We start from the raw sequence: 26,321 nt of genomic DNA, 5'->3' as shown, positions 1-26,321 counted from the left end.
GTCCATGTGGTTTAGGTATGCTCAGTCAATCAGCTAGCCAAACGATTTCTAATCAACTGTCATCACTTTTAGAATATATATGAGGATTCATGGTGTGTCAATCTGTATATAGCTGTACTTTTATTCAAGGAAATGCAGTGATCATACCAGGAACCTCACATTGCATTCCTATAATGACAGAAATCATCATTGAGAAATATTAATTTGACCTGCCCTTGGACTTTTTAGTTCCATGTAAGTGGATGGGACATCCACTTACATGGAAGAGGCAGTTTTCTTTATAATAGCTATTGCAGCCAACCACCAGGGAGAGATTGAGATGAGTTGACTTTACCTGTGGGAGTCTAATATGTAAGTTATAGAATGCTTATACTGTCATCTATGTCATCATGACATAAAGTGTAAAAAAAAAAATCTAAACCATTGAGGCAAATGTTTACAAGAGTAATTGCTAGTAAACCAGTAACAAATTAACAAAACATAAAAAGGTATTATAGCAAACAGAGAGATGACAAACAGCATCTTACAGATCAGGGAGGCAATTAACCCACTTGGACGCCAACTCTGCTGCAGACAGGAAGACAGGGTTTGGCAAAGATTAGGTCCACAAACAGTTATTAAGACAAGATGGGGCATGACGCGTTTGTCAGTAGATATATTCAATACAAACACACAACAGTAAACAGTATGAGTTTGAATCAATAGCTCTCAGCGGATTTGTGGTGGATCTTGGTGTCAGTCGTACAGAACACCTGCTTGTCAGGCCACACCCCGTAGGGACCAGCCACCTCCTACTGTGTCGTACCTTTATGCCACTAATTGTTTATACCATATGTACAAAAATGGATGACAAGACTGCTCACTTAAAGTAAAGCCAAACCATCATTATCACCCCCTAGTGGCTGGCTGTGGTATAGGTCATAAATCTCACTTCTTCCTTGTTAGTTAATGGGAAATGGACCAAACAAACGTTAAATAATTCTCAATGATAGTTTCTTTAATATAAAGTAGTGCATATCACACAGGGGTTTGTTAGAGTGACCATCTTTAATTTGAATGTGTGAGGGTATTTGATGCTAAATAAATGGTGAAACTGCATGATTGACAGCGACGGGTGATGCGAATATATCCTGTGAAGCCTACTGTGCAGACTCTGTCTCCAAATGACATCATCAGCTCAAGATAGCAGTAATATTTTGACTTCAACTCTCTGGATAGTTGGGAGAAACCAGAGAACACGTTGTTCATCTTTATGTTAAGTCTATGTGACGCACACACAGCACACAGATAACGAACCAGTGGGAAAGAATTGTATTACAAACGGTGTTAGATCAGATTAGTGAAGGACAGGCTGGAACAGAGCAGCAACAACACACTGCAGCAGTGTACTGGAAAGATCTCTGCTACAAATCTCCACACAATTTTACACACACATACACACACACGCCCAGACACATACACGTAGAGGTGATCTCTGCTTTATTTTCCACCTTATGTGTCCAGCATGTGTGATTTCCTGTAGCTATATGAAAGAATATGATGATACAAATACAGGACATATGAAGTATAACTAAGGGACAGATGGAGAATATCATTGCTCATAAAGCAGAGACTTACTCTTGAGGCTTACTCTAACCTTCACCGAAGTTACAACTTGCTTAACCCTAACCTAACCTAACTTAACTTTAACTTTAACTTTAACTTAACTTTAACATTAAGTGTAACCTTAACCTTAAGCTTAACCTTACCTTAACTTACCTAACCCTTAAAACAAGTCTTCGCCTTAATGACTTTTATTATACGGTCTTAATTGTTGTCCCCATAACCTATATAAATGCACACACACACACACACACACACACACACACACACACACACACACACACACACACACACACACACACACACACACACACTACTTTAATTAATCCATGACAATAAAATGTGATATCACCATTATTATAAACCACCTGCACAAGTTTAAATCTATGAATATTCTAATTGCTGCCTCTGGGCCTTTTTTCGCAGATGAACACGGTATCTCTCACACACACAAACACACACACACACACACACACACACACACACACACACACACGCGCGCGCGCGAGCTCCTATTTTACTTATTGATACAAACGAACTTTTAATAACTACAGCCTGTTTTATTACCCAGGGTTGCATCACTTTTCAGAATAATGAAATGAAAAGCTAGTCTGGTCTTTAAATTCAGACAGACTGAAACCTGCTGTCACCTGCCACAAGGATTAAACAGATTTTGACTATGAGTTTATTTCAACAGTTTGCCCTCAGATTCAAACTGGATTATCCAATAGGCTCCACAATAACAGTTATTTGGATATTGTGACATGCGTAATGCTTTGGAGCGGCGTGTCCAGCTCTGCTCCGCTGAACGCACTGAAGCCTCTATCTGCTGCTTTTTGCTTTTTCTATTGTATGGGAGGAGGAGCCGCTTTCCTGTGATTGTCTGGCTGCGCGCTCTCTCTCTCTCTCTCTCCCTCCCTCCCCCCTCCCTCCCTCTCTTGCTCTCGGTTCCTCTCCTCCCTCTCTTCCCTCTCTCATTTTCCAAAGTTGAATATTCCGCCTGCCTGGGAGCAGTCTGCCAGCGGAGCGCAGCCCCACTGCCTGAACGCACCGGGTTGGTGTCTGGTTCTTTTTTCCTGCGCTGCGCCGTTTGGAACAACACTTTGGGGAAGAAGCAGAAGAAGAAGGAGGAGGAGGAGAAGCAGAAGAAGAAGTCACAGTATCCCTCCTCTTCTGTCCACACCTCTTTTTGTTTCTTCCAACTTTCATTCCGGGCCACTTCCAAGATGACAGAAGCAAAGGGCGCTCGGCGCGTAAAGCTGGTAGGTGTCTGAAACCCCTCCCCTGTGCGCACCGAGGTGTCTGGCTCGCTCCGGCTGCGCGGGGCTCACAGCAGACACGCCGGGGCTGGGACAGAGGAGCACCCGCGAATAGAAGAGGGAGCCGCTGATTACATGTTTTTTTGTTTTTCTTCCATTAACCATTTGGGGATTTCCTTGACGCGCTTTAGCTTTTGCTTGAATGGATGAGAGTCAGACGCGCGTGAACATGTGTGAGGTAGGCTGCTGCTCAAACTTACACACTTTGCGCCTCGCGGACAGGACAGGCTTCCTCGTGTGTTTCTGTGTGGACACGCGCGCTCTCCAGCTGATGTCGGGCCACATATTGGCAGATGTGTGTTGTTGTGATAGCCGCCGTCTCGGTGTGACAGATTCCGCCCGAACTGCGTGTTTTTCTTCCTGTGATGATTCTATATTTTGCCCCTGAAGTGTCCTTTGCGTCCTGGGATGGTGACAAACTCTACAGTTTGTGTTTCCGTGCTGCGCAGAGGACGCACATTATTGTTATTAGAAGGATTCGGCAGAGAGAAGCATGTGTTGCTGCCACACAAAGCATGTGGAACAGTTTGAACATGCACGTGCATCCCTCTGCTTATTCCAGAGTCTTTACAGGCTTGGATGTGGAGATGCTGGCTTTATGTGGCATGGAACACATTTTACATATTTATGAAACATTGTATTTGATCTTGTCAGGAATCGTCCAATATATTCATGAGTACTGATGTGGTATTTTCACTCTGTCCTGCTTGGTTTGCGATATTTCCAAAAAACAGCAGAACATAGCAGGTTTGTCTTCGTAGGGATCTGGTGTCTGGATCTTTATTTCCTTCTAAAGCCTCATTTCAACATCCCCATGTTAATTTCTTTTTGATATTAACATTTTAGGATTTAACAATCGTCAACACCATCTTTAAACAACTACACCAGCATAAGGCCATATTTCATTTTTCATATGGATGAATCCGAACCCTGTGCTCTCTGATTCCGGGTCGCCCGAAGCAACGTCTGCAACTTTAAAATCCAAAACAACGGCCAGCGAGTCGCGTTGAAGTAAAAGCTCCAGTGCCCCAGAATTAATAACTTGTCACATTGTGATGAAATGCACAGAGTTGTCAGGGGAGTGTTGACGTGTCTCCACACATAATTCATCTCTTGTGGCGCTGAGTTACCAGACAGGGAACTCAATTGAGTTCTGATGATGTTGCTGAGCTCAGCTGCCGGTGTGAGGGAGCGTGTTGGATGAAGAGCTGCGTACGCTGCAGGGCCAGGTCGCTTTAGGAGATCAACACTTGTGTGAGAGATCAATGTGTCAGGTTTAACAGGTGGAGAAGCTCGCTGCGTGTTTATCCGGCTCTAATCTTTTACTTAAATCGCTTGTTCTGTGCTGAATCCCCTTTCCCTCCGTGTCTGTCTCTTCCCGGATCCAGCTGCTTGAGCGAATCAAAGCCATGACAAGATGGACTAAGAGCACAAACCAGTTCAGCTCCTGTGTGCACGTCCTATGAGTGCACTGTAGCAGCAGTTTACCCAGAGCTGCCCCGTCCCATACCATTACACATCATGGCCCATCAGACTAGTTACACATCAGCACTCTCATGTATGCTGGAGGCAAGAGCAGCGTCGGCGCTCCAGGCTGCCACTTATACCTTCAAAGGCCATATGTTCTCTCCCCTGACTGTCTCCGTCTATCTGTAGGGTTGTTATCATGTGGCTTCCCTCTCTTTATCTCCCTCGATTTCTCTTGCTCATCCTCGTTCTTTCCCACTTATTCCTAGTGGCCCATTTCCCCCTCTCTCCTCCTCCATCCGACTCTCAGTCTCTCTCTCTCTCCCCTGTTACCTACTGAAGAATGGGTGCAGAGCCCTGTGCATTACAAAGCTCCCTCCTCTGTGTCTGCTTCACCTGCTGTAAACCGATTTAGTTTGACCTCTTGTTTCTTAAAGTTATTCTATTCACCGAGGACAAGGGATAAAGAGAAGGGCTGGATTTAAAGAAACATTAGTAGTCTAATGATTAAGGTTCTACGACCTCGGTTCAATTCCATTGTTGACGTAGACAGCTGCAGACACCATGTATGCATAGTGGATTTAATTATGCTCCGGTTGAAGGATGCATTCTGTACATGCACAGTAGTTCTGCTACTATATATTCCAAGCATGAGCAATACAAATTAATTGGTGACATCCATGCAAGAAGGAGAAGCTGCTTTGTTTGGTGTTGTCTTTGTATTTTTATAATGAATGTTACAGGAGAGGTTAGTGGTGGGTTCAGAATCCTTTTGTTTTTTAGCTCATGCACATTTGGTGGATGCCCTGCGTACACCCCCCTTTACAGGAAATACACGTCACGCTGACCTTAGAGGACACTCACATACTTGATGTGAAAAGTATAACACTGGTTTATTGGTCGATGGATTAAGGGAGATCAATTATCATGTTCAGCTAAATAAGGTTTTGAATGCACGGGCCCAAATCATTCCCCTTAATGCAACATTTTTATTTGCAAATAGAAAATAATTATCTTGTTAATTGAGTCTTTTGACTTTTTGTGCAGTTTGTGCATTAATCTGACCATTAGAGGAACACAGCACAGAAGGTCACTGGTGTCATTGTGTCCTTTTCATTCCCACAGTGCTGATAGTTTAAAACCAGGGGATTAGATTTCGATTTCAAAGAGATCAAGCAACAGAAAATGTCCTCAGATGTCTGGGACATTGTTTCGAAACATGGTGCATGTAATACTTTAATTACTTAATGAACAATCTCAACACATTTAAACAACTGACCAGCTTTAAGTCCTCCATTTGTCTTTCCTATCCACCACGAGTTTCTCTGAATTGTCCTTTGGCTTGTTGCTCCTGACTCACGCCACAACGATTGTCTGAGTAGCATCATGTGAGATGATTTACAATGCATACAATTGGTCTATGAGTTTCCCAGGTTATAAACCTGTGTTGTAGAGGCTAGAAAAGCTTAGCCTGGTTAAATAGAAACGCTTTGTCTGATTTCAATAAAGCCGGAGTATTTGTCGGTCTTGATCCCGAAAGGACAGTGTCCTGATTTGGACCGCAGACCATCCATTAGTAACCTTGGGTCCAAAACCATATCTCAGATTGCCCTCTGCACATTTTTTCATGAAGGGAGATGTAACATTAACCTGATTTATAAAGGTGTCTGGAAGTACTTAGGAGATCATAAAATATATTGTTTTTCACACCTATATTCAAGTCCTTAAGAGTCCTTGAAGACTTAAGAAATAAAGTAGAAAGTTCAACAGCTTAGACATAAGCCAAGTCAGACCTGTAATCTTAGTGGAATTTCTTTCATTTTCTTTCGAGAGGTGAAATAAGTCATATATGTGTAAGTCCAATAGTGATAATGAAATTTCTTTGAAACTCTTCCATTGACTGAGGTGAAGCTTTGAAACAGAAAAACGGAACATGTGAAGTTGATGCTGCTGCCAGTGATATACCTTTTTATCCCAGAACAGCATCTGAACCTGATGAAAGGCGGAAACAGCTAAAGACCATAATGTGTGTGTGTGCGCTGAGGTGGTCAGTTTAATGCAGCCGCGGCACATACCAAGAGAAGCCATGAGGCTGCACCCCCGATGTTTTAAAATCCCCTGCACTCTGCTTCAAGCCTCACCATTCGTCACAGTGTTTCAGCTTTCTGCAACAAATCCACACCGCAGCAATTCCACTAATTCTACTCGACAGTTCAACAGCAACAGAAACTGTCCGTTTAAAACCACATGCTCTCCTGAGTTATTTCCCCTCTGCCGTAGTGTTTGTGCACATATGGTTCGTAAATGAGCTGCGAAAAAAAAAATCTGTATCGGTGGAATGTTGAGCCTAAATCAGCGGAAGAAGGAGACAATTTGAATACGCTGTTAGGTTTTAGTGTTTGTGTTATGGTGGTAGAACGAAAGGCATTTACTTTTAGTTTGATTTTTTTATAGTAGCAATGATATCCAAGAGGACAGGCTTTTATGGGGGGCACATAACTGACGTGTTAACGCATAATCAAGGTATGGATTTCAAATGCTCTTCAGGGTCTCGTGAGTTGTGAAGAGCAGCTGCCAAGACACAGGCACTGACACTGACTAAATATATCTACATATCAAAGTATTGAAAGTGCAGCGAAACCACTGGAATCTGTTGACCTTATTAATGACAAGTGTAAAGACAATATGGCGCGTAGCTATGTTAAACGGGAGGTGTAGAAACAGGTGGAACAGTGGTTACATTCCTCAGCCACAAGCCACAGGCACAGTTTGAAATCCAGACAAATCCTGTTTAGAGTCATTTATAAAGAATGAAATATTCCCACCATCTTTTGATTCCCTTAGATTAAACCTCCTGCAACAGATTGACGGGCATCACAAGCAATTTGCAAGAACTGATAAATTGCATCGCATCTTTGTATGACCAACTATTTATATTGGTCATACAAAGATGAGATGCAATTTATCTGCACGCTTTAGTAGCTGCAGTTATGGCTATAATATGTGTGAAATTATGCATAAATGAAAGCAGTAATCATTAGTTGTGCAGTTTACAGAAATTGAATGAGAGCAGCAGACTGCAGAGTCGTGCTGGGGTGAAGTCATTAGGAAGTGGTTTCCTGTGTGATATGGACTTGATCAAGGGTTGGAGTGTGGGAGCGGAGGCAGACATAGCATGGACGAATGTATGGTGTGACAGACTGCCTCCTGTTATTGTCTCCACACGTCTTTGATCTCCTCGCTGCACTGGGTTCAGGGAAGGTCCCTGCCAAGAGACACTCGCCCCTCTCCCAGATTCACACTGCATGTAGATCAGTCAAAATTACCCATGTGGACGTCTCCCTCTGGCCAAAAACTATAATATTATTATTAGTATTATTGTTATAATTACTTTGCCTGTGCTCATTTGGTGTAAAACATCAATCTGTGCCGTGGTGAAACTTTATTTGAAGATAGATGATGCGTCTCCACTCCCTCCCATTATCCAGAACACTGGATACGGACACTGCCATCTTTTTAGTAGCGGTCGGGGGATGTTGTAGTTGTATATCGTCAAATAAGTAAATAAAACTTAAGTATTAAATACAAGTTCCATCAAATTTGACATGGCATGCAATTCATTCAAATATTGAAATTAAGTGTTTTTATCAAAACAACGTAACATTACTGCCTTAACTGTACTGATCGGTCAAGTTCGATTTAAGGTTTTAATTTTGAAAGAAAGTGACAGCCATATTGGACATACATCAGTGTGATAAGAACAAGCTAAATCACTGTCCCCTCCACTAACATGGTTCCAGACTCTTTTAGGGAGCTGTCCGGTCGACCACCTTTTTTATAAAGTCTCAGTAAATGGGTTAGATATAGAGACGAGGTTACTGCTGTTAGAACTTGGTTTTAGAACCAGACTGAGCAGTTGTACACTGCTGGTCAACAGACACGCAGCGCTAACACAGCAGAATAGAAATCACTGGGATGAGGGGTAAGTCCATTCAGGAGGCTGCTGAAGAAACTCTCATAAACCTAAGATGCCTGAGATTCACATTCCTTAACGTGGCCTGGCACAGAGCAGTTATCATTTGGTTTAGCTAAATGCATCAGACTCCTCCATTACTATGCATTTGAGTTGATCAGTGTAAAACCAGTCAGAGCTGCAAACCAAGCACTGTGCTCATTCCCATCATCATCTAATCCACTTCCCATAGTTTGCTGATTGGTCCAGCTTCCAGCTGCTTCTCTCAATTGATCCTCTGTGGATGTTTTCTAGTCTGAAATCTTCGAGCAAAGACTGAGCTGGCACGACGGTGGCCGTCTCCTGGAAGGAAACTAAGCCTCACGTATACTGGCAAAGAAAATTCCCATTTTGCAAAGGAAAGAAATGAACACACTCTCCCCAGCACGGTACCACGTTGGACCACTAAGAGGATGAGGACCTCAGGTTGCTTACTAATCCAAAACATATTCCAGGCCAGATTCTTTGTGCTGTCTACTGTAATGTGGAGTGCCAGGGTTGGGTCGTGTGATTTAAGCCGCTGCTTATTAGGTTATATGTTTACATGTGTGGGCGGATCACACGACAAAGAGGCAGAGAACATGTTTTGGACCAGTCCTCAAAAGTAAACCAGGGAAAACAAGTGAACTGCAAGCAGATCTCAGGAGCTGGAGCTTAAGGCTCCATATCCCACATATTCTAGATTCATCGACTCACTGACCATAACGAAGAGAAATGGAATTAGGAAACACAAGATGACTAGAAAAAAAAAAAGAAAAGAAATGAGGACAAGTATGGCTATCGCACTCCTGCCTGTGCATCCCTCCATCTGCTGCCAGTCCCTGTCTTTATTTCACCGTCTCATCTCCAGCGTCATCGAACAGATGTGACAACCTTTTCCGCTGACATTAACGACGGTGTGATGTAGACAAGTGTTGTCTACGTGGATGACAAATTACACACTCTGTTCCAGTTCAGCAAATAAATGATCTGGTGCAACATGTGCGCTGCAGATTACAAACAGAGAAAGATCTGTCACAAGCTACAGGTACTTGTTTACACCTCTTTACTACATTAAAGGTTCGCTAGCTGAACTCCAGAGGGCCAGAGGGTGAATGTCCGGAGAGTTTCAATAACCTTACACAGCATCAGTTTGCACTGGAAGCCTCATGAGGTTCAAATCCAATAGTCGGCCACTGCCCCTGCTGTAGCTGGAGTCTATTGCCCTGAGAGTGGTGCCATTTAAAACTAAATTAGCCACAGAGCTCTCCACCTTGAACCCCATTTGACTGTCTCATTGGCCACAAGAATATTGTCGTTTTTTAAAACCGTTTTCACAAGGAGATTTTGAAGAACTTGATTCATATTCTGAGGCGTTAAAAGGATAGTTCACCCAAAAATTATAATTCTCGTTTTCTACTCACCACTATGCCTATGGAGGGGTGGATGAAGTGTCTGAGTCCACAAAACACTTTTGGAGTTTCAGGGGTAAGCAGCGTTGCAGCCAAATCCAATAGAATTGAAGTAACTGGCTCACCACGTTTTCAAACGTTAAAAAAAAAAAACTTAACCTTAAAAGTTTATTCATGTTCGCACCCCAAAAAAGGAACGACCATTGGGTTTGGGTCTGTCTTGGCTTATCCTCTCTTGGGTTCAGGTAGGGTTTGGACAGAGGCCCAGACGCACTCTCAATGAAATGTGTCACAAAAATATAAAAAATAAATACTTGTGGGGAAAAATCCTGCCGTACAAACTTTGAAAAAGCTTCATCTGCATGTAAGGATTGTAAAGCTATGATCAGGCATCTTTGGGTCCTCTTATTTTGAAAACAGTGCTTACTTTCTCAGAAAACATGCATATTATAGTTTGGACTGAACAGTAGACTGTCAGCTGTAGGAGTGATTGTGACCTTAGCTTGACCTCGACATCTGAAGCGTGCAAATCTCCAAAAACTCCGACCACTTGGGTCTTAATCCTGAGAATCCAGGAAGCGAGAGCCGCTTTTTTTCCACTCCAGCCCAACGGCAGCAGCTGAGCCGAGGAGGCAGCCAACCTCCCACCATGCTAGTTAACAGCCAGCTGCCTGTGTCTGCTCCTGCTCCTGCAGCAACACACGTGTTTCCCATGATCTCAGCTGATGGCACCAGGAGCCTGGGATCAGAGCCCAGGTCTGGAGTCACGCCGCCCGGGCCAGAAAGCTCTCTATTGGATAGAGCGCACCACACCTCCTCTCTCGGGGGGGATGCAGGAGCCTTAGAGGTTGTGAAGGTGTGGAGCTCTGCCAGGGAGTGTGACCCACGGGCAAACACTGCACATGTGGAGTCAAACAGCAGGGCGTGTGAGCGGAGGGTTGTGTAGCTGTGTTTTCAGGTTTATGGATTTTTCACATATCATGGATTGTCTGAGGACGTGACATATGAGGACTTGCCTCTGACAACAGCCAGCGATAACTAGATCCTGACTTTTATTTGGATTTATCAGTCCTCTAGATTTGTTGTATCAAGATCCATTATTATACTGAAGTGTCAAGGGGAATGATGAAAAACTCGCATTCAGATCTGCCAAACATTTAATGGGATCTTTCTTGACCCATATCGCATCCTTCCACCAAGTTTTGTGGTCATCTGTAGTATTGCACTAGCATCCGCGTAATCTTGCTTAAAGTCAAACCAACCAACCAACCAACAAACATATAAACCCGTTATTAACTATCACTCTCTTTATTTCTGGTCCATTTAATATATTTCTGTTGCCAGCACAGGCCAGGAGGCAGTGGGGATAAAAATAGAGGGATGGGTCATTGGAAAGTGGAGGAATAAGTTTAAAGAGATGGATCGAGCAGGTAGGAGTCGGCAGCAGGAGGTGTATGAAGAAAAAGATGAACGGAGCAGAGAGCAAAGACAAAGTCATGAGGAGAGAGGAGGCAAAAAGAAGCTCGTTCCTCGACTGACTCATGCGCTCACATGCACACTTTATCACAAACACACTCATTCGCTCAGCAGGTATTTTAAGGCGCACGTCTCTGAAAGCTGCTCTTTTCTTCGCTTGTTAGTGGATGGTGAGTTAAATGTACAGTAATATCAGATTTCTTCCCCTCTGCTAAACATGGATCATGTGTCAGTACCTTCATATTGTAAGAGTATCAATTCCTTAAAATGTTAAATTGTTCTTCTGAAGTTGACTATTTTTTTCAGTCCAGTCATTAATAGGAGTGGGAGTTCTCGGGTGAAAAGCTCTTGACCTGAGCTTCTTTTTTTTCTGTCTCCAGGCCATTGGTTCAGTCCAATATTGATATAACAGCAGGCATTGTTAACCTTCACAATTATTCTCTCTGGTTTTGCACCTCCCCCAGAGACCGGCTATTTTTAAAAGGCCGGCAATGTTGGGCAGCTATTGTTTAACAAACAAGCTATTGATTTGTGTCGGTTTCAGTTGAGCTGCAGCGAGGGGGAGGGGAGGGGCGAGGGGTGATTTGGAGAGTGTGTGAGAGCTAACGCCATTTGGACCCTGCCGTCAAATGCATGCTTTCATTCTTTCACATTTTTGCAGGTTTCCTTATCTCTCATATTCTGTTATATAATGTGGTATTTTGTGTGTTGATGCAAGGTCTTTAAAAAATCGAAAATTTAACCAATCTGAATTTTTAAGGCCTTAAATAACATCTAGTAGCTTACTATTATAAGCGTATTAGTCTTTAAAGTTATAATGTTATGACAAAATAATTTCAAGTTTATGTCAATAATATCAAACTGTGAAGAGAATAAAGTCATAATTTTATACGTACACGTCATAGGGGGAATATGAAAAGAGTGTTAAAATGAGGAATTAAAGTTATATTTGAGTTTCACAACTAACAAAGTACTTACTCTTTAGGCTCATCAGCAAAACTTCATCCTAAGTTTGATGATAAGAAACTTCGTTCTGAAGAAATGTAACCGATGTGTGGCTGAGGGTAGAAAAGATCCAGAGTCACAATTGTATTTCCAGCATTAATTTGCCTGTAAAAGGACAATATAATTATTAAAGTGCATTTTTACTTCTGTTAAGAAAGAGCCACATAGACTGGAGGAACATATCTCTTTTATTAATGATCTTTTTTTGTAATGTTATCACTTATCTCATTAAATTATGACTTTATTGTTCTGATAGTACAACATTATTCTCAAAATGTCTGAGTACTTTTCTTCTACATTAACCAATATTAGGTTGGTTTTAATTATTTGACATTGATTTTATGGTACTTCTGTCACGTCTTAAAATTATTATTTGTTTTGATGGAATTTTAATTTTTTTGTCATTTGTAATGACAAAATAAATCTGCCTGTAGTTCGAGAGAAATTGTGGCCGTTCCCGAGTTCTCTACTGGAACCTCATCTTCAGTTGTGGGGCTTCACATGTGTGTGGTACTTGACAAAGGTCTGAGGTTGAATTCATTATGGTCTATAAAAGCAGAAAGACACATTTCTTAACCTTCTCTAACTTCACATAATTCATAAAGTGCTTTTCCTTTTCTGTGACTTTGGAAAAAATCCCCTGTGTTTCCCTCTTTGTCAGTGAAGTTTTAGCTGTGACAGCTCTTCACCACAAATGATGGTTTTTCTTTGTGCTGCGTGTCATAGCGACGTCATTGTTACCGCGGCTGTAATGAGCCACCTCATGTCTGCCTCTGTGTTGCGCTGCGGTCGCCTTTCCCCCCAGAAAGTACACAACAGCAGCTTCCAACATCTCACAAGGGAGGAAATAGCTGTTGTACTATAATAAGATTTCCCATTTCGATGGAGGCACTAATGATTTGTTCATCAGCGGTCGCATGAAGCTGATCGAAACAGATAGATCTGTAAAGCCGCCGACCTTTCAGCACGCGGAGCCTGCTGAGCCAATCGAACGGCAGCCAAGAAAAACAATGGCTCATACACGTCCCCCCTCAAAGGAAATGCCAAACATTACATTGCTGTATAAATAGAAGCCTCTGACTTTGTAGAGCAAGAGAGCGAGATAGAGGACAGGAACCCCCTCTGCCACCTCCCCTCTCCTCCTCACTCTCTCCCCCCCGTCTTTAATGCCTTTTTTTGTTATTCTCGGGGGGTGTGAGCTATTTTTGAGCCGATCTCTCTTGACCTCACCGTGTTTCTCCATCTCCTTTAGTTTACCTTTGTATTTTTTATATGCCCCTCTCTTCCTCTCTCTTCTGTCTTCTCGATGGAGGGTCACCATGAATAACTGAACAGCCTAGTAACACCTCCTGCTTTATTAATGCCACCATCTACTACAGTTGAAGTAGCGAATGGCCCTCCTGGACGTACTGTATTGCAGACTCTGACCCAAGGTGAATGCTTTTCTTAAAGAGCAAGAAAGCTGGTATTTAATAGCTTTTGGTCAAGTAACCTCCTCTCGCTGCTGACGGCTCCGAGCAGTTCAGTGTAATTTAACGGTAATGAGAACTTTCCCTTTGCTTCCGGATAAATGCAGCCTGGGTTCGTCTGGATTCACATGGCAGCACAACAAGCAGCTGGAGGTGTAGCAGGGAGGTTGCACAGCGCCGGGGCAGAAAGTCCATCTAGGGTCTGAAATATTAAATAATTGATTTCATTTTTTTAAGTTCACACAGTTCATTTGGGAAGAAGGAGTAATCCCCAAAACAAAGTTAGCTGCTCTGACTGTGTGACGGGGTTTTGCCGACGATTCAGACGGGACAATTCCAACAAGCCTTTCATCTGTAATATCTTTTTCATCAGCTGTATAAAGGTATTTCCCTCGGCTGGCACTCTGCGCTGACACTTTGGAAGATTGAACCCCAGCTGCCAGCGAAGGTGGATTTAGGAAACGGCATTCGTACAGGGTGTAGCACGCACACTAATACCCAAGGACCCACACACATTCGCCACCAAGGCGTTCTCTCGTTGACTCTTTGTCTTTAAAGGCTTCAACAGCTTTTATTTTGCAATTGGAAAACTTTTCAGGAAAATATTGTCAATCTATTGTTTTCTTGACAGTCCAGTGAGATATAGGTGTAGGGTTGTTGGGGGCCGGGAAGGCAATTTCCTGCTGAAAAGATCCTCTTTTCGGGAGCTGAAAGTGCTGCTTATATGGTGCATGGATTGCTTTTTCACGTGGATGTAGAGTAAATTAGCATATTTATAGAAAATGTCAATATAAAGTAAGCCATTAACTTGGCACTGTCTTCCTGTGCGCATATACACACAAACATTCAGATGAAAATGTAGAAAAATTGCGGCTGAATTGGAGTCAACTGTCAACCAAACCGAGCTCGTTTTCCTGCCAGGCGAGACTATGTCATTCAGCAGCGCGTGCATCTTATTTTTCATTGTTTTAGTTTCATCCCAGTCTTGTTGGGGAAACGTTTTCCTCCAAAAACTAATAGTCAGTGCAGATTTGTCACAGTCCGTGCTGTAGCTCTTGGACAAAATGAGCTGGCTTTGAAAATGTCAATGTCTATGACAGTAAACTTAGTCATACAATTCAGTAGCCAAGTCGAGGGGGGGGGGGGGGGTATATATCTCAATTTCCTGGGACATGTTTTTGGCTGATTGTGGATCCATCTCCACTTGTTCCTTTCTGTTTTGAACTAGCATTTTATCCAAGTCAGATTAGCTTGTCTCAGAAAATCACCTGAATCTGAATAGATGAAATACACTGTACTTTGCCCAGCGTCTGTGACCAGCCTGAGAGAGCAGCAGTTAACAACCTAAACTCGAGCCACTGTGCTTCAAGCTGGTGCCTCTGTTCTCCTTGTCTTTTTATACTTTTGTTGCTCCAGCACGCTCAGCCACGACTAAATATCTAATAAGCTGTTCTGCCAACTTCTGATCCTGGATTTGCTCTCACCTGGGCAAATGCACATGAATAATGGAGGCGGCGTGAAGTGAGGCAGGGGCATCATCACCACACAGCATTGTGTTGAGGCCTGATAAGGCTCTGCACCGCAGCCGAAGAGCCTCGCAGAGCTGATGAGACGACGTCTGACGTTATTAACATTATTACCCACTGGCTGCCAAGCCGTCACAGGAGCGAGTATTAGGTGGAGGGCAGAGGAGGGGAAGTGAGCTCTGCTCCCTGTCACAACCCTGTGAAAAATCTCATTTCATTTTGCTTTCATGTATAAATGCATTAAACCAATTAGCAAATCTGGCTCTGGCCTCGCGCTTGACATGAATTGACTGTTTATTTTATTTTCCGTTTCTTGCATCAGAGCCCTCATCAGCACAGTTGACAGACGGTAAAATAAACCCACACGAGACAAACACAGCCTTTGAAAACGAGTGTGGGTGTTTGTAATCATGCACACAGCTGCAGCCACAGGAACAAGACAGGGGCAGACGTGTAGCGCTGACAATTCAGCATTTAAACATAGTAGTGCAGGGCCTGTTGTAAACATGTCTGTTTGGTGTGGGCTGTTAGCTTCGACTGTGGTAATGCAGGATGCAGCTATCTTTCTGCAACTTTGGAAGTGACCTGCAGTAGCTGAGCCAGACAGATTTTTTGAATTATTAGATAATAAAGGATAGATAAAAAGCAAACAGTGGTCATGTGAAGGAGTACAGCACTGCACAAACTATTGCCTATCGCCATAAGAAATGCACTATATATTTAAGTGACACAGAGAAACAACCCAAGCAAACACAAATTCACCAGTAAAGCTAATTTAATATAGAAGTGGGGCATAGTAGCAGCACTCAGTCACATTTAAATATCTGTAAGAAGAGAAACATGCTGGTCAACATACAGATGGGATGAACACCCCCGGTGCTCCCCTGTGTTTCAGAGTTGAGTGATATGTATAAATTGTAAATCAATGGAGGGCAGTGTTAGCAGACGTACCCACTTTAATGAAAAAATGTTCCTCTGAAAACAGGGTTAGGGTTAGTCTAAATGGATGAGACAAACATGATATAAGATGGAAGCCACATAATACCTTCAGATGTGTCCGAGTGCAACTAACGCACTCTAGATTTATTTTGAAATTGGGTTAGTAATAGGACTCGTCCTCAGTGTGGCGGTGGGGGGGTTAAACTTAAGCCAGCCTGCTCCGACTGCACTGAATGTGAAATGGAAACACCAGCTTGGCTGCATTACTGTTTACATTCTATGAATAGGATTCACATGTTTGATGAAACCAGCCCGCCCTGAGGTCTCTCTGCAGGGAAAGAGAGAGAGAAAGGGGGGGGGGGGGAAACAGGAAAGAGAGAGGGAAGACTGGGGAAGAGGGAGGCAGGAAGAGAAGAGACAAGGGGAAGGAGATAGGAAAAAGGTGAAGGACAGGAAGAATGATGAGGGTGGACCGAATGAAACCAGCTTCCTGTGTGATAACATATTCCTTTTTATCCTGTGAAGTAGCTGCAGCGAGACACACTGCTCCTGTCGACATCTGCATGGAAATATAACACAACAAGTGTAAAGCGTTGCTAGATCCCACTTATATAATCACACACTGTAAGTGTATCTGTGTGTGTGTGTATGTGGGTGTCTGTGTCTATGTGTGTGTGTGTTCTGGTCAACTGGAACGTTGGATCAGCCCAATTTCTTTTTTTTCCAAAACCATACATGTGAATACCAGTATAGTTTGGTCTGGACAAACTCAGTGGTCCCTGGTCTTGACATGCGTCTTCTATGCTTGTGAGTATTTTTAACCCCCAACTGCTAAAATGAATTGAGCTCCAAAAATGTCCATTTTCCAATCCACTTAGCAGCTGAGTTCCACTGAATCCACTCGAACAATGTCCCAGTTCATTTAGGTTGAAAGGCTCTGCTAAGGTGATTAGGGTGAATGGCCATGTTTGTATGCGGGTCACTAATGAAAGTGTCCATAGAGCCGTGCTACACGAGGCTGTTTTCATTAGGTCTTTTAATGTGTGCACCCGTGATTAGTATGTGGCTCACGGCAAACTGTGTCAGCTTTACCATCATTGCTCAAACAGGACAGCCTCTCTCTGTGGAGGGACACGCGTCGGCTGCAGACGTGGTATTTAGTTTCCCCATAAAGTCATGAATGAAAGCTCTCTCTTTTGTTCGAGTGCAAGTCGGAGAGAGAGAAATCAATCCCTACTGTCTTGTGGAGCCATGTGTCTACATCCTCACTGCTCCATAAAAATGTCAAGCTTCATTTTTGAGATTTCTTCCAGGCCAGCAAATTTCAATCAGTAATGTTTTACCGTTTCACAAATCCGTTCATTTGTTACTTCCATCTTTAACCTTTTGCCCCGCTCGGAGTCATGCGAGGAATGCTCGCTGCATAACAACAGATGGAGGTCACAGACTGGCGGCTGGGCTGGTCCGGTGAATAGCATCTGTCTTTGTTTAGTCCCATACAACTGTAGAGAATCAACCTGATGGATACCATGAATGCAGCTGGCCTCTCACACACCTCTAGCAAACAACTGCTGTACCAGAGCACACTGGGTTTCAAACCAACATGGTTTAACCAAAACATTTTGTGTTGTCCGCCTCATATAAGTGGAGACACCAAGAAGTTTAGCTAGGAACAGGATTTAAAAACAAGCAGGATGTGAATGCGGGGGACTGCATTGTTGTTTTCAAAAGTCTGTCCAAACTAAAAGGCAGACAAAATACAATGGAGCAAGCAGTCTTTCTAAACTTATCAGAATGAGACGCTCAGAATCTCTGCAGTAGTGTTTTAAAACTAAAGCAGAGAAGCGTGGGGGTAACCTGATATGTGTGTAAGAGTTAAAGATACACATTTGTAATTGGATGAATGGATGCTCGGTATAAACCTTGCACGGAAGCAGGTCTATAGCATTTCCTGGAAGTTATCACTTATGCTGCATTACAGGGAACCAATCTCGCTGATAGATGTTAAGCATGTGGCTCTGGACGCACCTCAGCTCGTCCTTCTTATGTTTGAAGTGGGAACACTTTTGAGAGGAATTTATTTCTTATGTCCAGTCAGTTTCAGCAAATTATATTATAAGTCCAGTATTTTTGTATCCTGATTTAAAAATGAGAATATGTTTTTGTGTATTTGTTTTGTCTGGGGATTGTTAGATTAGAATAATTAGATAAGATTATGTTCGAGGGTTGAACTTGTCTGTAACTACCCTGATGCAGTGAGCATTAATATAAATGAATTAATACAAACATAACTTTCTCTATAGATGTAGAAAAAAAAAAAAAATGTTATCCAGTATTTTAAACACTTGTAGATATGAAATTGTAAATAAACATAAGGATTTCTATCACGAACCAGACAGCCTGGATTAGAGCCTGGGCGCTCTCGACAATGGTCCCATTAAATGTAAATATAACTGCTGAACAATACACTGTGGTCCGGGGGTCGGGGTGTGGCGATTTGTTTTGTCTGTGTTGCCCCTTCGCAACACAGACAAAAGCATCATCAAGTGTCCCATTAGAACAGTGATCCTATTCTCTGGCTCGGCAATTTTTAGAGTGCAAATTCAGCAGGGAGCAATCTGGTTTTTACAAGAGGATTGTTTGCACAGGGATAATCATCTCTGTTCCACAAATGTCTTCTAGTGCATGCGTCAACAAAGTGAATTCACACACATGTAACCATGTACCCAGGGGACTGCGCTTTTAAAAGCAAACTGCTGCTTTTATTGTTTCAACATTTTGCAAGATTATGAAATGACAGGAGTCTCTTAAACTGTCGGGAATTTATTACTGCTGCCATATTTATCTGCTCTAACGGAACCTCTCTACACAGATCTGCTCTGTAAGTGCTTCAAGTGGAATTGAATTGGGCTCATAAAATTTGACAAAATGGAAATTATATAAATAGAGATTATAAATAGCATTTTTTTTTTTATTTACAGGCAGCTTTAGCTATACATATTTTTAAGGATTATAAAAGGTTTTTGGACAAACCTTCAGTAGCAAAGGAACAGCTTGAATGCTATTAAACAGTCTCTTATCAAACCTGAGCAGGCAGCGCACGTATGATTGACTGCTGTGCTACTATAAAGCTCATACAGGTGCAGCTCATTCTCAGAGTCGGATGTATTAGTATCACTCCATGTCCTGTATCTGACAGCAGATCAGCTTCCACATCCCCACAGTGAAACATGCTTTCTCTTTATCAAGGTGAAGTTTCACATTTTGAAGGTGCCTATAAACGTCGGAGGCAAACAGACAAAGCAGTAGTTAATGAGAATTGACTGTGTGTGTGTGTGTGTGTGTGTGTGTGTGTGTGTGTGTGTGTGTGTGTGTGTGTGTGTGTGTGTGTGTGTGTGTGTGTGTGTGTGTGTGTGTGTGTGTGTGTGTGTGTGTGTGTGTGTGTGTGTGTGTGTGTGTGTGTGTGTGTGTGTGTGTGCGCTCTGATGAAGATTTTTTATGTAACCCTCCTTCTCAGACAGACTCCTGAGACATCAGCCATGTCAACTGTCTTGTTTTTACCTATGTTTCATTAAAGCTCTGAGTGACACAGAAAAACCAGTGTGTTTGTGTGTGTCTCTGCCCTCAAGCACCAGCTCAAGCTGTTCTCCTTCCAGATGGGACACTTCACCTAAACAAGAATGGCGAGAGAGACAGAGTGTGTGGCTTGTAAATGTGCAGCTTTGGCTGTGTGTGTGTGCGTGATTTCTATAATGCATTTTAAACACAATCATAAAGTCTTACATCGGCTTTATAAAACTCTACAAATGTTTGTAGTCAAGCTTGGCACCTTATACCAAGGGGGTTGTAAAGTGTGGTGATGGATGTTACTTAAGTTTAGCATTCATAATGCTGTATATGTCCAGGGCTGCTCTAACATTTAAAACAGATGACAAAAAAAAAAAGATTAGAAATTGTTTTAAGTTTTTTAAATGGAATATCTAATGAACGTCAATAAGCCTTACCGATGTTTTGGTAGAACACTCAAATAGGCTGACACAGGCAGACATATCTGTATCAGCATCTACGTATATGGTAAAACTGTCAAATAATTAAGCCTCAATTACATTTGTCGGTCATAAGGGTTTGAGAACAACATCTTAGGAATCATATCAGTATCAGTTATTAGCAGTTCTATGATAACACAGTCAAGAGGACTTATTAGTATAAGTAGCTTAAAGAGCAAGACAAAAAATATATAAAAAGACCATTAATGATAATGTCAAACTGACAGTAACACAAAACACAGTGACCAATGGTTCAAGACAGATAATATGTCTTGCATGAATATAAACAATCAAAAGTATTTTTATAAAGCTTTATAAATGTATTAGAATGTCTTATCAATGTGGTTATAAACACGAGTGTCCAGGAGAGTGTCACCCAGACATCTTAACACAAAGCTGGTGATTAGTGTCTCCCCTCACAGCCGACACTGTTTCCCCTGAGTGACATAGCTAAAGCTTAATGGGCCTGTTGATGGTGAGTTAAAGCTCGGTGTTAATTATAACACCATGCTCCGTTAAATACAGTCACATTAACATCAGCAGAGGCAGCTCTGGCCTGGGGAATAAACCGAGGCCGCTGATTCACTCAGTGTTTGAATATGATAATAGAATTGTAAAAAAGAAAAAGATCCAGCATATAATAGCCCTGCACTCTACCAGCTTGATCGGCTCAGTAATTGAAGGTTCAGATTCTGCTTCCTTGTTGTGATATAGCTTTCTTGACAGATACGATTCATCAGCATACTTGTTCTGGTAACATATGGTTTGTTTCTATGAGGGAAAAAACGGAGCTGTGGGAGTTGTGTGATTTCTTTTTTACCCTCAGTTTTATATGTCAGATACAGATTATAGAGAGAGACAGGATTTGTAGAAAATCATTTTCTCAAATGAAATAGTAGAGTAGATACTTGACCAGAGCCTGTTGGGATAATAGACTGTAAGTAAAGATGGACGACATGACAGCTCCTCATAAAGTGAAGCCAAAGCATCTGGATCGCCCTCTGGTGGCTGGCTGCAGTATAGGTTGTAAATTCTACCTCCTCCGTGTTAGTAAAAGGGAGCTGGACCAAACTGAAAAGTCAAAGTACATCTCAAATGCATTTTGCTCAAAGATGGTTTCTGTAATTTGTGTTAGTTATTATCACAATGATGTTTGTTCAAGGTTCATTCTTCTGATGAAATTGGTTTTATTACTTTTTTTGAATATGAGTTGAAATACTGTATTGAAAGCTGACACTCAGTCCTGATTGACCGAGTACGTGTATCGATGGAATCTCGCTCCTGCAGCTCCAACACCTGATTGCTACTCAGCAAGATTGCGCTGTTCTCATCAGAGATAATTTAGTTTCATTTTTGGGTTGTGGGAGGAAATGGAAACCATTTGTCCTTACACTCTATGGTCGGGACCCACTGAGACCAGATGGGCCGTGTCGGGCTCGGACAAAAAAATTCTAAATAATATTCAGTTTCAGGTCAGTCACGCTGGGTTGGATGATTTTTTACACTGCACATGTCTGTAGTCAGGGACACAGGCAATACCCATGTGTGTCAGGGACAGTGTCACGCCAGCTTACATGAACTATATCAGAATCGGGTTCTGTTCAAACACCAAAAAAGGGCTCGGTTAGTTTTCTCTTAGGCGCAGACGGGTTCAGATAGAAAAATGCAGCCCAAGCCTCACTGGTGATCATGAATGGTTTGACAATATACACTGTTGATCTTTGTTGCATTAGCTTTAGCTGCTCCCAGATTAAAGATCAGCTGTTCCTGTAATGACCTGATGTCCTTGACTGTGTGTAGTGAGTGACTCAGCCTCATAGATATGAGCCGTGTTTCCTGTTGTTGACATATTTTATGCCCGATAGCAGTAGAATGAAATTGTTGTTCAGCCTCAAGCTGCTATCAATCATTCCAAGCCTTCTCACTGAATATTTTAACGTCATTTTTTTTGTGTGTAAATTTGTCATTTGTAATATCTTATCAAGTCGTAGCTGTAGTTTCAATTATTCTATACTAAAGACGTTTCGAGTTTTTATCGCTCTGAATGAAATTATGTATTTTTCTCACATTGGATCGAATGAAAAGGACAGTCTATTGATTGTGTGCAGTGTAAAGGCTAAAGGTTATTGTCATATCATTATATCATATTTGTACCTTGAGCACTCAGACCGAGGGGCCAGCGGCCTTACTTGTCATCAACAGTTCTTGAAAGTTGCCGTCACCTCTCCTCCTCCCTCATCCTGTTTTTCTGATTATCTTGTCCTCTGCAGTGGATATAAATCCAACCTATCGCTGGTGAGATGAAGTAGAAGTTCATGTGTGTTAGCTCACCACTGAACTCTCTGTTTCTCTAACACGGCCAGACTGTGTGATAACAACCACATAAAGCATCTGATAAAAAGCAGCCTAGGTGAATATTGGAGGAGGGCATAATGTGCTTGTGCACACATCTGCGTGACTCTCTCGTAACTAAAACGCACACTGGTATACAGCCACCCACACACACTCCTACACACCCCACACTTATTTGCAGACAAGCACAATGCCCATTTGCTTCTATCAGTGTAACATCTGCATGATTGCCCGCAAGGAGTTACTCACTTCATTTATGGATAATGCATTTTGTAACAAAGCCTCTGTATGCACATAACTAGTTTCTTCAGTTGAGTGCCTTTCTCAAGCACTTAGTCGCTGCTCAAATCATGTTTGCTTTGAACACTGCTCAGAGTCGAGCCACAGTTTCTGGAGCAGCAGAGGAGAGGAGACGCTGGGAATGAGTCTGAGGCTTCCAGCTTCGTTTCTGACTTTACACAGGCCTGTGTTCAGATGCTCTGTGCTGGTTCCTGAGATCTTGGTGCCTGTGAATGCTGCTGAACGACCATGTTAGGATGGAAACACAGCTTGACAGAGTTAAATACAAATAGGTTGTGGATGACACAGTTTATTAAATATTCCTTCACATGATGATGTAACAGATGAGGACGACGTCTTGTCACAGCAGAATTCTTGTGAATACTGTTTACCATCTGGATTCAGGTTTATCTGATTAAGGCCACAACACAACACAATATGTTTTAAGTTTCATGTAGTTGCATTTTTATTTTGGTGATGATACACTTAACACAGTGCCTAGCTTTAAACATGGCAATGCCTGCACTGACAAAGTTCACTAGGAAATGAGATGGAGGTTTGGACAGATTTAGCACCTGGGGGAAAGAAAGATGGAATCCACATCCTGTGGTGTACAAGTAAACAGTTCTAGCATTTCGTTCCTTCATTTTCTTCGACTTAAACAATGGGTCACCCATTGTTTAATCTGAATTTCAAGTTAGCTTCTTAATATAAGAATAACTGAGCAATGGCCACTGACAAATATTTTAAATAAATTGACAAATAAACGTTATATCAGACTGGACAGAGGAATTAATGGTTCCTCTTCTTCTACTACCCCTTAAAAATGTGACATTGTCAACAAATTCATAAAAAATGTACTGTGTCAGTTACCTGTCGGAAGTGAAACCATGGAAAAATCAACCTTAGTGGGAAAATAAACAAAATAAAAAAACCTTTGATCAGCTACTGGATAATGTTATAGACAAGCACCCATTGTGCTCAATCATTTCATGCTCAGCATCTCCTCACTTTGAAATATGACTTGGAGGAATAACCTGCCGATGTCCTGTGGTCCCTGCCTCTTTATTTCACCTGTATTTTATTGTAATCTCTAAACTAAGTCATTTTTATGTGTGTTATGACCTTATCTTCAAAGAGGTCATTCACCGGAGTACCAAAAGTGAAAGGTCGTTTTTTTACTGATGAGTTATAAAAAGTAGAATCCAGCCCGCCACCAGTTAACCCTGCATGACGGGCGCCGTCTTTCAAACTCGACCTGGCCTAATGAAATTGTCACCATCAGCTATCTGAGGTTGTCTGGTTTAATGCTGTATTTTCACGGCCCCTGCTTTGTTTCTTTTAAAAGATGGCAACCTGCGCTCCTGTGCCCGTGAATCAGCGACCAGGGGGTGAATGGGGTGTGGTGGTGGAGTTATTGGTGATTTCTCATGTCAGTGGTTTTAAGGCCACCCAGAGGAGACAGTTTGATATGCAGCCTGTAAGGCGCGGAGATTTGGAGGTCTTGGAGAAGGAGGGGGAGGATCTGAAAATCAATTCTCCTGTTTTACTCAGGCCATGTTTACACTGTCCGGCTCGGAAGTGTTGTCTGGAATATGCTTTGAAAGGTAAAAATGTTTTTAGGGTTAAGGTTTTATTGCTCGATATACCATAGAAGGTAGACAAAATGTCAGTGGAGAGTGGAGAAAGATGGAAGTGAAAACAAATGAAGGTAAAGAGTTTGTCAGGGTGTTGAGGAATGCAGAGGCTCTCTGTTCTCTACAACTTCCTCTTTCTTCTTGTGCTGCTGTGCATCAGTCTCTCCTCTCCTCTTCTCTGCTTTTCTATTCACTCCATTGATTTTTGCTTCCTCCCGACCATTCAGCCAACTTCTATTTCCTCCTTGTACGTTCAGTCATTCCTCTTCCCACATGCCTCCGCAGGAAGAGTCATGTGCTGAAGGCTGCTGCGAGTCTCCAGTTGTAAGCCGAGCAGCTGAGAAGTAGTTCAAATACGTTTGTTCGGAATGATTTCTGCTGAACCTGCACAGCTCAGTGTGGATACTAGATACTGGTAGTTATATGTAAATAGCGACCGAAATATTGATGCATATCTTTTCTCTTCATGCAGGTAACTGGCCAGCTTCTGTGGGAATTGATGTCACCTTCAGATTGGTTTAACTGAAGATGGAAACACTGGAGTCTGAGCTGACCTGCCCGATCTGCCTGGAGTTATTTGAAGATCCCCTGCTCTTGCCCTGTGCTCACAGTCTTTGCTTCAACTGTGCCCACCGCATCCTGGTGTCCCACTGCTCCACCAGCAAGCCCCTCGAGTCGATCTCGGCCTTTCAGTGCCCAACGTGCCGTTACGTCATCACGCTGAATCACCGCGGGCTGGAGGGCCTTAAGCGCAATGTGACGCTGCAGAACATCATTGACCGCTTTCAAAAGGCCTCCCTTAGTGGCCCCAACTCCCCTACTGAGAGCCGGCGCCTGCAGCCGCAGCGGCCCTACACCGCCACCATTAGCGGTACAGTAGCTGGGACGGTTGGCGGCGGTGGTGGTGGCACGAGTGGAAGCAGCGCCCGCGGCAGCCCGGCCACTTCCAGCCACTCCCACCCGCACGCCAACCACACCAACCACACCAATCACGTGAACCACACCAACGCCAACCACAGCCCGGTTGTCGTTGCCAAAATGGATCCACGCATCAGCTGCCAGTTCTGCGAGCAGGATCCGCCGCGGGAAGCCGTCAAGACGTGTGTCACGTGCGAGGTGTCGTACTGTGACCGCTGCCTGCGTGCGACACACCCCAACAAGAAGCCGTTCACCAGCCACCGCCTGGTGGAGCCGGTGCCAGACACGCACATCCGTGGCCTGACTTGTCTGGAGCATGAGAATGAGAAGGTCAACATGTACTGCCTGGTGGACGACCAGCTCATCTGTGCACTCTGCAAGCTGGTGGGGCGCCACCGAGAGCACCAGGTGTCCTCGCTCACCGAGCGCTTTGACAAGCTCAAGGTTAGTTCCTCGTGTCCTTTCCACTTTACAAAGCATGAAGTCAGATCAGCAACAATTTCTATGTCCTGGCCTCATTTTTTTCATGTTTGACTTGTGTGATAGTGAAGGTAAGTCACAACTGGTAAAACGATTTGATTGAAAGAGAAATTATGATTTACTCCTGAGCATTGAGCCCATTCCCACCCGGACACTGAGGGTCTCATACACAGCCTGCAACTTTCAGCTGTGATATCTTTGTTTGCAGTTTGCCAAACAGCAAAAAATCTTTAATCCATCCATCCCTACCTTGGGGATGTTCACTCTGTGCATTTCTGTTGACTGTGAACTTTTGGTACAGCTACAATTGCATCATACACACTCGCAGCGGCTTTTGTTCAGCAAGTAGAACAGAAAGACAGATCCCAAACAGAGAGAGAGAGAAAGGGACAATTGGGAGGAT

The 26,321-nt window shown here is 42.9% G+C and overlaps 1 protein-coding gene across 3 annotated transcripts in view; it reads left to right on the top strand.

Annotated features, from left to right (window-relative positions):
• The first annotated feature begins 2,542 nt into the window (after nucleotides 1-2,542).
• The window catches only part of mid2 (midline 2), a 94,202-nt gene continuing 70,423 nt past the window's right edge, over nucleotides 2,543-26,321 (top strand). The window contains exons 1-2 of one of the 3 annotated variants that reach the window (XM_053428076.1): nucleotides 2,543-2,864; nucleotides 24,993-25,882. In XM_053428076.1, the coding sequence (XP_053284051.1) occupies nucleotides 25,049-25,882 (834 nt within the window). In that variant the 5' untranslated portion in view covers nucleotides 2,543-2,864; nucleotides 24,993-25,048. Of the gene's footprint in view, nucleotides 2,865-2,947; nucleotides 3,100-24,992; nucleotides 25,883-26,321 lie in introns of those variants that run through there. The other 2 variants (XM_053428077.1, XM_053428078.1) reach the window with 2 other exon arrangements.

The sequence above is a fragment of the Pleuronectes platessa genome, chromosome 8, assembly GCF_947347685.1.
Source record: "Pleuronectes platessa chromosome 8, fPlePla1.1, whole genome shotgun sequence".
NCBI classification, from domain to species: domain Eukaryota; kingdom Metazoa; phylum Chordata; class Actinopteri; order Pleuronectiformes; family Pleuronectidae; genus Pleuronectes; species Pleuronectes platessa.
The sequence above is the reverse complement of the archived record's forward strand: the minus strand, read 5'-3'. Positions and strand labels throughout refer to the sequence as shown.